At 28.4% G+C, this 12,947-nt stretch overlaps 1 protein-coding gene across 1 annotated transcript; it reads left to right on the top strand.

Annotated features, from left to right (window-relative positions):
- Positions 1-6,591: 6,591 nt before the first annotated feature.
- Positions 6,592-12,513, top strand: LOC119678039 (probable histone-lysine N-methyltransferase Mes-4). The gene is made up of 8 exons (XM_038089677.1): positions 6,592-6,856; positions 6,914-7,105; positions 7,159-7,251; positions 7,324-9,250; positions 9,374-11,190; positions 11,259-11,914; positions 11,971-12,096; positions 12,211-12,513. Exons 1-8 carry the CDS (start codon positions 6,841-6,843, stop codon positions 12,331-12,333), a joined length of 4,950 nt encoding a protein of 1,649 aa, XP_037945605.1. The 5' UTR covers positions 6,592-6,840; the 3' UTR covers positions 12,334-12,513.
- The last annotated feature ends 434 nt before the right edge of the window (positions 12,514-12,947 follow it).

Genomic DNA, 12,947 nt, shown 5'->3' with positions numbered 1-12,947 from the left:
TATTAAATAGTAAATTCTCTTAATGTACAACGTGAATTAACAAGTCGATTCTTATGAATTATTAAATGTTTATATTATTTGCATTTACTTACTAATATCTAAAAACTCAGTGAGACATTTTATAGTGACTACAATTAATACATTTTATTAAAATATCTATTTTTTTCTTTTTAGTTTTTTTGAATCGAAAAATTGTACTGAAAGTCCAACATAAGTTTTGAAAAATAAACAATCTGCAAAAATGCAGATTGCATTGCTGCAGTAAGAATAAAATACGTTCCAGTGTACAGAAAAAGAAGGACTTCTGTATTTGTACTAGAAGAAGACATTACGTAATAGGAACCCATGCAAAAATCGGATAGCTTGAGACTTTTGTCAAAGTTACGAGGAGAAAAATGAGAGAGAGGAGAAAAATGTGCTATATACCTATATGTATATATTCAATTTAGGAAGGTGTACTATGAATAAATATATATATTTATATTTGGCTAAATTCATTAACAAATCATGTCGATTAAAATATGAAATAGGGAAGTAGATTCTACTGTAAACGATAAAATTGATCAGTAAATATTCGTAGCAAACAAAATTAAAAATATACTAAACATTTTCCCAGTAGTAACATAACATATGGCTGCGAGATATGGAGATTAACTGAAATGGAAGCAAGCAAGATAGCAGTGTTTCAAAAGGAAAATACTCAGAAAAATGTTTGGCCCCGTAAAAGAAAAGGGGATACAACCACGAGCTAGAACGGCTAGCTGAAGGTGATACAATCAATAAATTTATGAAAAAGCACTGGTTAAGATGAGTTGGACATGTGATAAGAATGCCGGATATGAGAGTACCGGTTAACATTTATGAGAACGCAATAGGAACCAGCAGAAGAAGGGGGCGGCGAAGAAAACAATGGAACGACAGTGTGCAGCAGGACTTACAAGAAATGAATATAAGAAATTGAAAAATAAAAGCAAAAAACAGAGAAGAATGGGCTGTATACTCTCGGATGATGATGCAATATTCGTAATGTGTCGACGATAATCGAAACCGTATAAACTGATTTAACTTTACTAAAGTACTTTGTAAAGTTAATTACAAAAAACATAAAAATAAAAATAAGTGTCATAATATCTAATTCTAACAGTAGACCGTTTGATTCAATACATAAAAATACACATAATGACTCAAACTTAATAATCACTTGAAATCAAATACTTGAAACAAAAAACAATTTAAAAACAATCCACACAGAAAAGTAATGTAACAGTTAAAAATGTTCTTTCTCCTTGCTATTTACTATCCACGTCAAACCAAGATTGTTGTTTCCGATTTAGATAAACTATGAATAGCGAATCAAACGAATAGATTTCGAATAGTAAATAAATGAATATTTTATTATTTTTAGCGAGTCTAATACCTAAAGTTATAGAAACAATAGTTGGTAAAAAGTCATTTATAGAGCTGATTTCCACTAAACATATAACTTTATAATACCAACAGAAGTAATGATTAAAAATAGAATAAAAAAAAATGGAAATAGAAAAAATAAAAGATATTAATTAAAACGCATTCCATATTAATGCGTTTTAATGATAAAAATGTGTTCATGTTAAATGTAAAGGGGTGATTCCCAATGATTGCAAACGTACGATTTATTACTATAAAATGCGATTCTAACAAATCGCAATATGATAGGGCTAGGTTGGAATTATTTAATGATTTCTAACTTAATTCAGCAACTTAAGTTTATACAAATTCAAAAATAATGATATGATGATGACTGATGAGTTCTAGAGTTCTGTACTATGAAGAAATATATTTGTCTGTTACAATTACAGATAGAAACAGAAGAATTTTAGTGTCGTTTGTTCATACAAGCGGTACAGCCTCTTTGTACATTCCAACGGCTATAAACAATTAAGAATAATTTATTCTTCAATAAAAAATTTTGCACACGTGTAAGCGAAACTGAATTTATAAAAGAACTCGTGAGTTGCCTATTACAGCAGTCCGAGCGGAGAGTATCTCTTACCATTCTACAAGTGTGCGAATAAACAGATTTTTTATGTATAAAAAAAAACATATATTGTATGTGTATTAATGGGGAATATAGATATTAAACCAAAAATAATGAGAAGAAGAAAAGTATGTAATTCTGTAGTATTTTTATTTATTATTATTTAAACAGATTAGCTTAGGACTCTGGAGGCTTTTTATTTTAAAAATCAAATCAGTTCATCTGTCAAGTGATTTGATGTAAGACAATAATAAGGATTTATTTTTATGAATCTGAACAAAGAATATAAATTAGATAAATGTTATTTAAATTAATTACTAAATTCCATCTTTCCATTATTTATCTAATGCATTATTTTAATACTGTACGAGATAAATTTAATAATTTAGCTAACCTTTATAAATTCATTTTTCTTTTTAGAATTAAAGGTGTTGATTCTACAAACTTTATATACCAGAATTAAGTGGGTACAAAGTTTCTCTCATGTTTTTGCTTTTTTACAATTATTAAAATTTTTCTTTCCTATTATACAAAAATCTAAAAGGTTAAAAGTCTTACTTAAGTCAAAGAATCATTATTAATATGTCATAAAGTCTTATTTTTCAACACATAAATGTTATTGTAGTAGTTTCGAGTTCCTCATGAATATATGTGATTATATACTTTTATAAGTCATAATATATATATCTTGAAGTCGATTAATATTATATAATTAATAATATAATATAATTAATTAATGCAAATAAATAATAATATAATATAAGTAATTAATCATATAATTAATAATATAATATATTAATTATTTAATATTATATGTAGAATAATTTTATTAAATGTACATTTATATGATTTTAAAAAGTTAATGTGAAGTGTTTTCACAAATGTTAAAAATATATAAATGACAAATATAACAAATATAAAAATATACAATTTTTATGGATGAAAGTCAAGTATCAAGATGAAATTCATAACACCTACATAACTAAATCGAGGCCCTATGCTCCACTGGGAGTTAACGGAATAAAGAAGAAGACATAACTAAATAACACTCAACTTATGCCTTAAAATGTTAATCCACCTATTTGAGCGGAGACTTCTTTGGGATTGCACCAACTACAAATGGAAGCCTGACGGTAAGTACTTCCAATCTTTATGACAATTTATGTTCTTTATGACAATGCCAAAATCACTCGTATTGCCGATTACCTTTTGATACTCGCCCGTAGGCACCTCACCCGGCTCCACAAAGTCCAACATGATGTCTCCATCCCCAATACTCTCCCTGAAGACTTCATTCAAGCCTTGCGCTACAAGTCCCCCAATACTTGTCCCACTACTTCAAAGAGTGTAACCGTAATCTTCAAACCATTTCCCTTTATAGTCGCGGCTTTCGTGACCCTAGTTCCAAAGTTTATTGCTAGTCTCTCTAGCTCGTATGCGCTTTAACCCCACCCCCTTCACCTTTACCCTAATTTACGCCCCAGCTTTCTGGCTTAGATGAACCTAGCTTGCTATGTAATTAAGCCTATATGTTCACATCTCGCTCCCCTGATTACTGGAATGAAGTGTCCATAAAGCTGTGGAAATCTTCTCATTTCATTTCTAAGAGATGGTTTTAGTGGGTTAAAGTCTCACACTGTGGCTTTCGATAACTTCCACCTACTGCAAAAAAAAGGCCTTAAAATCAAATAAAATTTGACAACTTAGGCAGTAGCATTTTATATGTATGTATATCGAGGTTGTATTATATAACAAACTTAAAAAGTGACAAACAAGAATATAATGAACTATTCTAAATTTACTTATATTATATATATTTTTTAATAATATATTTTTATAGTACATATGTATTTTTTTTATTTTGTTGTAAAGTATGTACTTAGTAATATTAAATCTATTTTTTTGAGTTTATCTGATAAGCTTGCAATGCATTCTCTATACATTTAATTAAATTGCACATTTCATATAAACTCTTCATTTAAACTTTAATTTAAATATACTTCTTTATTTTAAATATTTTTGAAAGATGGACTTTCAACCTAAGCCTATATTTGAGTAATTATTTAAATAAATTTATTTTCAGCTAGTCTTAAAATTATTTTTTAATGTAGATGACAACAAAACATTAAAAAATTATTAAAAAAATTCTTGAATTTTGTAAAAAATGTGAAAAACTAGGCAATAATAAAAAATATATTAAAGTAGACTTACATACAATATGTTATGTAAGCGCCAAAAGTTGATCGTTCGATGACCAATTTATTTGTATTTTAATTTTCATTTAACTTTATTCAAGGTCAACTTTCTTTTGCAGCAACGACCTTGCTATAAATCGACAACATATCAAGAAAAAAAAACACAACACAACAACAATTCATTTATAAGACATTGTGTATTGTTCAATAGTTTGAACCATTTCGGCTTTGTGGATTAGTTAACCAGTAAATGGCTGCATTATATGCTGGACAACTGTTAATTTAACAATTGTTAATAATTGAATAATTGTTAAATTAAAATTTTTAAACAATTATGTGGTACCAATTTCTTCTAAATTTCAGTATATGCCACTATATACCACTTTTCAAACTATCGATATTTAAAAAGAACAAGATAAAATTAAAAGCTATCATATATCAATAAGAATGACTTTATTTAGTTTTATCTATAATGCCATACATCTATATATATATATCTATTCAGACATTTGTTGTTTTCAGTTAAAACATTATCTATTTAAAAATCATGAAAAAGTAAACTCGAAATAGTTACCACAACACAATATGCATATACTTACTTACATATGTAGGTATTAACATATGTACATAATGTATATAATAAGTAGAGCTATGCATTTTTAGCTTAATAGATTTAGATAATAGTTTTGCGTGCAAATAAGTGTCCCTCTTATCAAGATGCGAAATATCAACTTCCATACAATTGTTTTAATAAAAATATACTATTTTTGTGTCATATTATTCATTATCGTTAAAAGTTTTAAATTTATTCTAATGATCTTATTATTCATTATACATTATTATACATTTATGACATTTGTCTTTTGGTACATTCTCCTCAGTAGAAGTTTTTGTGGTTTCTGGCATTCCAGCTTGAAGAGTAGCGATTTAACACTTAATAAATACATAACTAAATGGTAGGCATTGTAAAACAAATGAAATAAAAAAAAAAATATCTTCAAATAAATTTTATAAGATAAATTGTTTTTATTACGGATATTTATAGAAATAAATGTTGACATATAAATATCTTGAAGTATATATTAATATATATTTAGCAAAATTTTTATATACAAACAAATGTCTAAAGGGCTGATTTTATTTTTATCAGTTTTTTTTTTATATAAAAGATAGAAAATAGCTAGAAATTAATTAAAACTGAAAAAAAGAAAATGAAACTTTTTGAATTTAATCTTTTAATTATATTTAAATTTTTGAATATATTTCGAAATATATATATTAAATACAAAATTTTTAATATAAATTTTTTACATTTCAGAATAAAGTAATCAGCTGATGTTTTACCAAATACTGAAAAAAATTTCTGACCTGATGCCTTGGTAATTCGTTAACTTAATAACTTAGTAATGTTGGGATTTCACAAATACAATTACTCATAAAATTTTATTACTTTAGCGAGTTACCGAACACGTCTTAATACCTATAATGTATAATAAATCAACTTATGCCAAAGGCAACGACCACATTTTAATTTGATTAATATAAATTGACTTATAGCACATTTGCACCATCTCATTTAGGCGGTTTTGCTCATTATAACCACTAATAAGGATGATTTACTCATATAAATGAGCTTTTTAGCAATAATACCTTTTTTCTAGTGCTTACTCTGGAGTTACTTGATTAACTTTAAAATTTTGTCATTTACACTGGCACAAGTTACTTGAGGCATGTGAAAAAGCTTTTATATTTTAAAAAGTTTTAATTGTAGAGTTTTTCTTTGTTTACATTTCAATTGTAAGCAGATGACATTTAATTTCGTATGGTTACAAGAAAATAATTCAGCAGAAAAAACATAGAATATGCAAGGAATTTAATATAATTTAATGTCTAATATTGTAAAAAAGAACATACAATGATTTATAAAAAATTGTAAACTATTAAAAAACAACAAATAACAGTGATATTAAATATATATTTGATATATAAACTTATTTATGTATTTTTATATATCAATTACATCAATTTATATATAAATGATGAAATTTGATATTTTATTTGATATATTATTAAGTGAAGTTTACAAACGTTCTATCAGCCACATAAATGAGCTCATTAGAATGTGAACGTTCACTCATTAATATAAATGGGAAGTGCCTGAACGAGACACTGTGAATGTGCTGAATGTATATCATGTAACGCATGATATACTTTTTTCAGTCATCTTTCAATTGTCATTTATTTTTTAATACTATTTTTGTTCATATTTTGTTTATTTGCTTAAAAATCAATTGCATTCAAACAAGTTACTAATGATATTATTGTATTATTGTATAAGTATGATTATAGAAAAATTTTTTATTTTATGATTAATTGCTAATTAATCAATCAACTGACTTTACCACACAAAATATTCGATTTTGTTATATCTGGCATTACTTTATGAGCACATACTTCTACTAAGCAACTCTGCTGATTATTAACAACCCTGTACGTAAACATTTCTTGAAAGTTTGTCAGACGGCTGCAGGATTTTTGGCGCGGTAATTATTGTCGCAATTAATTGGTTTACTGTTGCGTTGATCGCGCATAATATTTTACAAAACTTTATCATATAGAACATACATTATGTTTAAAAAAACTGGTAAATGATTAAAATATAATGTAATTCTCATTTTACTTATATGTTAATTTTGTACAGTAAAAAAGAAAAGCAGCAACAGCGCCTTACCTATTTCCAATAGTAAGGTAACGGAATCTAAAAAAGGTGTTATAAAAAAAATCTCTAGTAAAACTGCTGTAGATTCAAAGAAAGACTCGCCGAATGACAGAAATACATCGCCTGAAGGAAATAAATTGGTTAACACACACAGTTTATCTACTCCAAGAAAAAGTAAGTAGATATATTTTATATATGAATTTTAACAAATTTTGTGTGATTTTTAGGTGTCCGAAACAATTTGGAAAAAACGAAGAAAATAGCAGTTGAAGAAAAAAACAAATCTGTTAAACATAAAAGTTTATCAACTCCAAGAAGAAGTATGTGTAAAATTTAAAATAAATAGTATGAAAACGTATTAATTCAAAATTATAAATTTTTATTTCTTTTAGGAAATACTTCAGCACTGAGCTCCAAAATATATAAATCTAGGTCAACATCACAATTGTGCCATACTCCAACATCTACAAGAATTATTGATTCGGTATCGAACATTAATAAAAGGCAAAATACAAGGAAAAATTATAAAAGTATGCCAAAACTAACGTCATCTACGAAAAAAACAAAACCATCAGTTTCCGATCAGACAAAAAAATCAGCGAATTCAAAACATAAATCAGTTGGAAACGGACTTACTGCAAATATATTCAAGGACAAGTTTCAAGGTGACGATCAACCAAAAAATAACATTACTGAGCCTCCAAATAAACGCTTAAGTCCGAAAAAGTCAAAAGATGATCAATATTTAAACAAAAATCAGACCAACACAAAATTCAATGGATCGCAAAATGTTTTAAGAAATCGTAGGAAATTAAAAAATTCTAGTGCTGAGCTAGATTTCATTCCTGCCAGTAATGAAACTTCTAACGAGGATGTAATATTTGTTACTGAAAATGGCATATCCAAAACTAATGTTACTGGAGTACAGCACAAGAATTTAAGTGAACTTCAAAAAAATGTTTTGAATAACGTTGAGTTTAAAGATGTAAATGAAAATTTTAATCTTAATAAAAACTTTACTGGAATTCAATTTAATGCAACAAAAAAAGAAAGCAAGAGAAGAGAGAAAACTATAACAGATCTAAGTTTTGACAACAATGAAGCTTCTACCGAAGATGTAATATTTGTTGATGAAAACATAGCTTGTAAAAGTGTCATATCTGTAACTGATAATACTGAGGCGCAAAAAAATGTAAGCGATTTTACTAAAGTTGACACAAAAAAAGAATATCACCATTTAAATGCTTACGAAGGTTTAAAAATTGCTATAAAAAGTCCTCTAAAAAAACCTAAAAAATCAAGAACAGCAAGTGGTGAACCAGATCTCAGTATCATAAACAATAAAACGACTATCGAAGACATAATATTTTTCGATGAGAATATATCCTGTGGTAATACCATACCTAAGATTAATGTTAATGTAGATCAGTCAAACAGTTTAAGTGAAGTTTCAAACAGCATTGAATCAAAACATGGTAGCGATCATTTGAAAGCTGCTTTTATAGATTTAAATAATCAGTGTTTAACGATTACTGCAAAAATTCCTCTAAAAAGTGAGGAATTAAAAACAGCTAATGCTGAAACGGACTATAGTCTCATCAACAATGAAACTTCTATTGAAGACCTAATATTTGTGGGTGATAACATTGCTTGCAAAAATGTATCTAAAACTGATGTAATAGGTGTATTTTTAAACGATAAAAAACAAGAACGCTCAATTCATGAACAGGAATGTAACGAGCCAATAGTAAATAGTAACGTGTATTGTACAGTAGCCAAATTGGATACTGATTTAGATGACGTGGAATTTACTGGACACATACAATTGATAAACGAGAATCAGAATTTTACAGATTTCGTATCTGTTGCAAAGTCTTCTTCGCCTATCAGCAATGATAGTGCAAAAGGTTCATCGATAGCCAATGACGAACATTGTTTGCCATATAAAAGTGGTGATTTACTGTGGGCTCAAATATATAATTACTGTTATTGGCCTTGTATCGCTTGCCCAGATCCAGATGGAAATATTATTACGAACATAAGTTCCAAAAATTTTGTACATGTTATGTTTCTTGCTGATAATTGTCGAACAAATATGGCGAAAAATGTTATGCCATATGCAGGATTAAAATCCTATAAAAAACTTGTCGATGATATCGAGAAAACAGAAGGCAAAAAGGCAATCCAAAATAAATGTATGATTCCGAATCGAAATAGAGAGCAAAAATGGTATGAAGCCGTTCGCGAAGCTACTATTTTAACAAGAGTGGATCATTCGGAGCGTTTAGAAGTGCTTAAAGAGATGTATGAAAATACACGGTAAGTACAAAGTAAAGAGTTAATAAATTAATTAATAAATAGTTTACGCCCGTTTCTTTTAATCTTGTGTATATTTAATATTTTATTGCTTATATTAATTTATGTAATTTATGTAAATATTAGATTAATATCAAAAACCAAAATGAAGCGACGATTGACAATGATGGAAACATATGATGGAGACTCACAAATAAGAAGAGATTCTATAGATGATATGAGTACGGAAATGGTACCTCTATCCAAGAGACAACGATCAATATCACCATTTAGTCCACAATATTCACCTATAAAAGCGATGCCAAAACGTACAAAACTAAGTCTAGGTGCTGAATTAAGTAAAGAAGAACCGTCAGATACTTGGAACTCTACCAACAGCTTATGCCCTGATATTTTCGAAGACCCGAATTTTAAAAAACTTCAACTTGCGTTGAAAGAATTTACTACGGAAAGTAATATGAATGATAAACATGACGAAAGTTTGCTTATTTACGCAAAAAAAATATGGTCATTAAAATATATGAATAAAGTCGAATATGAACAACAACTTTATAATAGTTATAGTGCTTCTGAATATGGGTCAGTGTTGACCGACATAGAAAACGATGGGTCATCGTCATCAGTGAAACGCTTATCAAATAGGTTGAAACATATAGCCTTTCAACGTTTGTCAACGAACTTGAATCAAATGAATACTAAACCGGTTAATGAGTTAGTAGAGAGAGTACAAGAAGAAAGAGTAAAAAGAGAACCAACTCGTGCAATAGAAGAAGTTATTGACGATTTGTACAATTTAGATCAAAAATATTTATTTCGAGGAGTTGGAAAGTTTACAGTTTGTAAGTATTGTTACAAAGGGGGTGATAATATAATAAAATGTGCGAACTGTCGGTCCTGGATTCATGTAGATTGCGCAACTAATACTCGAAAAAATAATGATGACAGTAATGTTAGACGTTCAATAACTCGTAGAAGATCGCGATCAAACAGCACAACAGATTCGTCTCTAAACATAATTGCATCATCAATTAATAAAAATGTAAATACACAAAACAATTTAGCTGTATCCAGTCAGGATGCCGTTAACGATCTAAATACTGCCAGCAATGATTATCATTTAATTGATTCAGATGTATTAATTCAAAGCAATCACGAACAAACAGCAAATAAAAATCAAATCTGCTTTGAATGTGCACAAAATCCTGCCCCTAGATGCTACGTGTGTAAAAATTCTAAATTACTTGATTCGGATGAAGAAACTTTGATTTGTCATGTACAGCAATGTCTCCAAGCTTACCATCCGTCATGTTGCAGATATTGGCCACAAGCTAAAATCCTCAAATCTAATGGCGTGATTCAGTCATTCAGATGTCCATCGCATGTATGTCACACATGCGTTTCAGATGATCCAAGAGGAAAATATCAGCACTTGACCAAAATAATAAAATGTATTAGATGTCCTAGCTCATATCACGTCAATTCCCATTGCATTCCAGCTGGCTCTCAAATACTCTCATCATCATATATGATATGTCCAAGACACGATATAAGTAAAGCTGATGCTAAAATAAACGTAAATTTTTGCTTTATATGTGTTGGTGCCGGAAATCTTGTTTGTTGCGAAACTTGTCCAATTGCGGTTCACCCAGAATGCGCAAATATTGAGTTGAACACAAAAGAACCATATATATGCGAAGAATGTGAGTCGGGACGGTTACCTCTTTATGGCGAAATGGTTTGGGCTAAGTTTAATAATTTTCGTTGGTGGCCAGCAGTTATTTTAGCACCTACTGAAATACCAATGAACATAAAGAAAAAGCCACATAATCCATTAGACTTCGTTATAAGATTTTTTGGTACTCACGATCATTGTTGGATATCAAGGCGGCGTATTTATTTGTACATGGAAGGCGATGATACTGCTCCAATCAAGGGTAAAAAAGGTAATCACAACAAAATAAATATTTAGAATGAAAAAAAATATAAAAGTAATAATTTTTTATATGATTAGAAATGGATAAGAACTACGAACGAGGTGTAAAAGAAGCAAAGAGAATATTTGAAATCTTAAATTTAAAAAGAATGTCTTTGTTAAATAAAGGAACAAATAAATTAGATCCTCAACCATATGAGAAAATTAGATCTAACCGTCTTGTTCCGCCTGTTAAAGTTCAAAGAAATCTAGAAGATATTTTAGTATGTGGGTGCACACCAGATATGCCACATCCTTGCAGTCCTGAAGCAAATTGCATAAATCGTTCATTATACAACGAGTGCTTACCAAAGTTATGTCCAGCTGGTGATCGTTGCGAAAATCGATGCTTGCAGTCAAAAATATACCCAAAATTAGAAGTTATACATACAAAAAATCGTGGTTTTGGACTAATTTGTTTAGAACCAATAAGTTTTGGTTCTTTTATAATAGAGTACGTTGGTGAAATCATAAATGAAGACGAATTTAAAGCGCGACTATCTCAAAAAGCAAATGACTTTGATGATAATTTTTATTATCTATCATTGGAAAAAGATCGAATTATTGATGCTGGTCCTAAGGGAAACCTAGCCCGCTTTATAAATCACTCATGCCAACCTAATTGTGAGGCACAAAAGTGGTCTATAAATGGTATTACTAGAATTGGTTTATTTGCTTTAGTGGATATCTTACCGGTATTTAAAAAATTTATATATCTAAGTGTATTACTATTACTAAATGTTTATTTTAGAAGACGGAATTGACGTTCAATTATAGCTGGAACCGCGTACTTGGCTCTGGTTCGAAGACTTGTTTCTGTGGGGCTCCAAAGTGTGCCGGTCAAATTGGTTCAAAATATATGGAAGACAAAACTAAGGTACAAAAACTGAATTTTACTATAAAAAATATTATACAATGCATAAAATAATACTATATAAAATATTATACAAACTAAATAAAAAATATATCAAATATCCCAAATATACTATAGGTTCCTGATGATGATCAACTTTCGCAAGCAAAAGTCACAACAAAACCAAAAGGTCGTCCACGTTCAATAAAAACTAATGAAATAAAAGTTAATTCGGCTAAACGGTCTGATAAAAAAAATTAATTGCACTTATTATTGACAGTTATTGATTATTATCATTCAAAAATATATCTAAAAATGTGTAAATAACTGAAATCGACCATAACCATTTTTACAACTCATTTACAAAAGAAGATATAACACTAATAATCATTCTGATGAATATATTTCAAAACGTGTATTTTATTTGGAAAATTTTATATATAATTTATTGCTTAATTTTCCCACGATTTAGCATGAAATTTTAAAATGTATGCTTTCTAAATATAAAACTTTGATTGGATGCTTTTATTTAATTATGATAAAATATTTGTTTTTGTATATATCTGCACTTTTAAAAAGAAAATTATGACAGTTAAATATAATGTTTGTAACAAATTATTTTTATTTATAAGTTTATTTTATAATTGAACACTTAATGATAATTTAGATAATTTTGAACTTGTAAAAATATTTAAAATGTGTTTTTATTATGTACATTAAATTTTTTAAATTATGCATAGATTCTATAAATTAACTTAAAATAAAAAATCTCTTGGTTGATTTTGTATTTTTACATTCACACATGTTCACAACAAATTTTATTTTATTATATCCTTTTTAATACGCAGTGTTATACTAGTTATAAGAGTAAAGAC

The sequence above is a fragment of the Teleopsis dalmanni genome, chromosome 2 (genome assembly GCF_002237135.1).
Source record: "Teleopsis dalmanni isolate 2A chromosome 2, ASM223713v2, whole genome shotgun sequence".
Classification (NCBI taxonomy): domain Eukaryota; kingdom Metazoa; phylum Arthropoda; class Insecta; order Diptera; family Diopsidae; genus Teleopsis; species Teleopsis dalmanni.
The sequence above is the reverse complement of the archived record's forward strand: the minus strand, read 5'-3'. Positions and strand labels throughout refer to the sequence as shown.

What these genes read in the sequence shown, in the direction of transcription:
- LOC119678039 (XM_038089677.1), top strand. An exon ending in GAGATGTATGAAAATACACG is followed by an intron (nt 9,251 to 9,373) that starts GTAAGTACAAAG and finishes TGTAAATATTAG; the next exon opens with ATTAATATCAAAAACCAAAA. An exon ending in CTTTAGTGGATATCTTACCG is followed by an intron (nt 11,915 to 11,970) that starts GTATTTAAAAAA and finishes TGTTTATTTTAG; the next exon opens with AAGACGGAATTGACGTTCAA.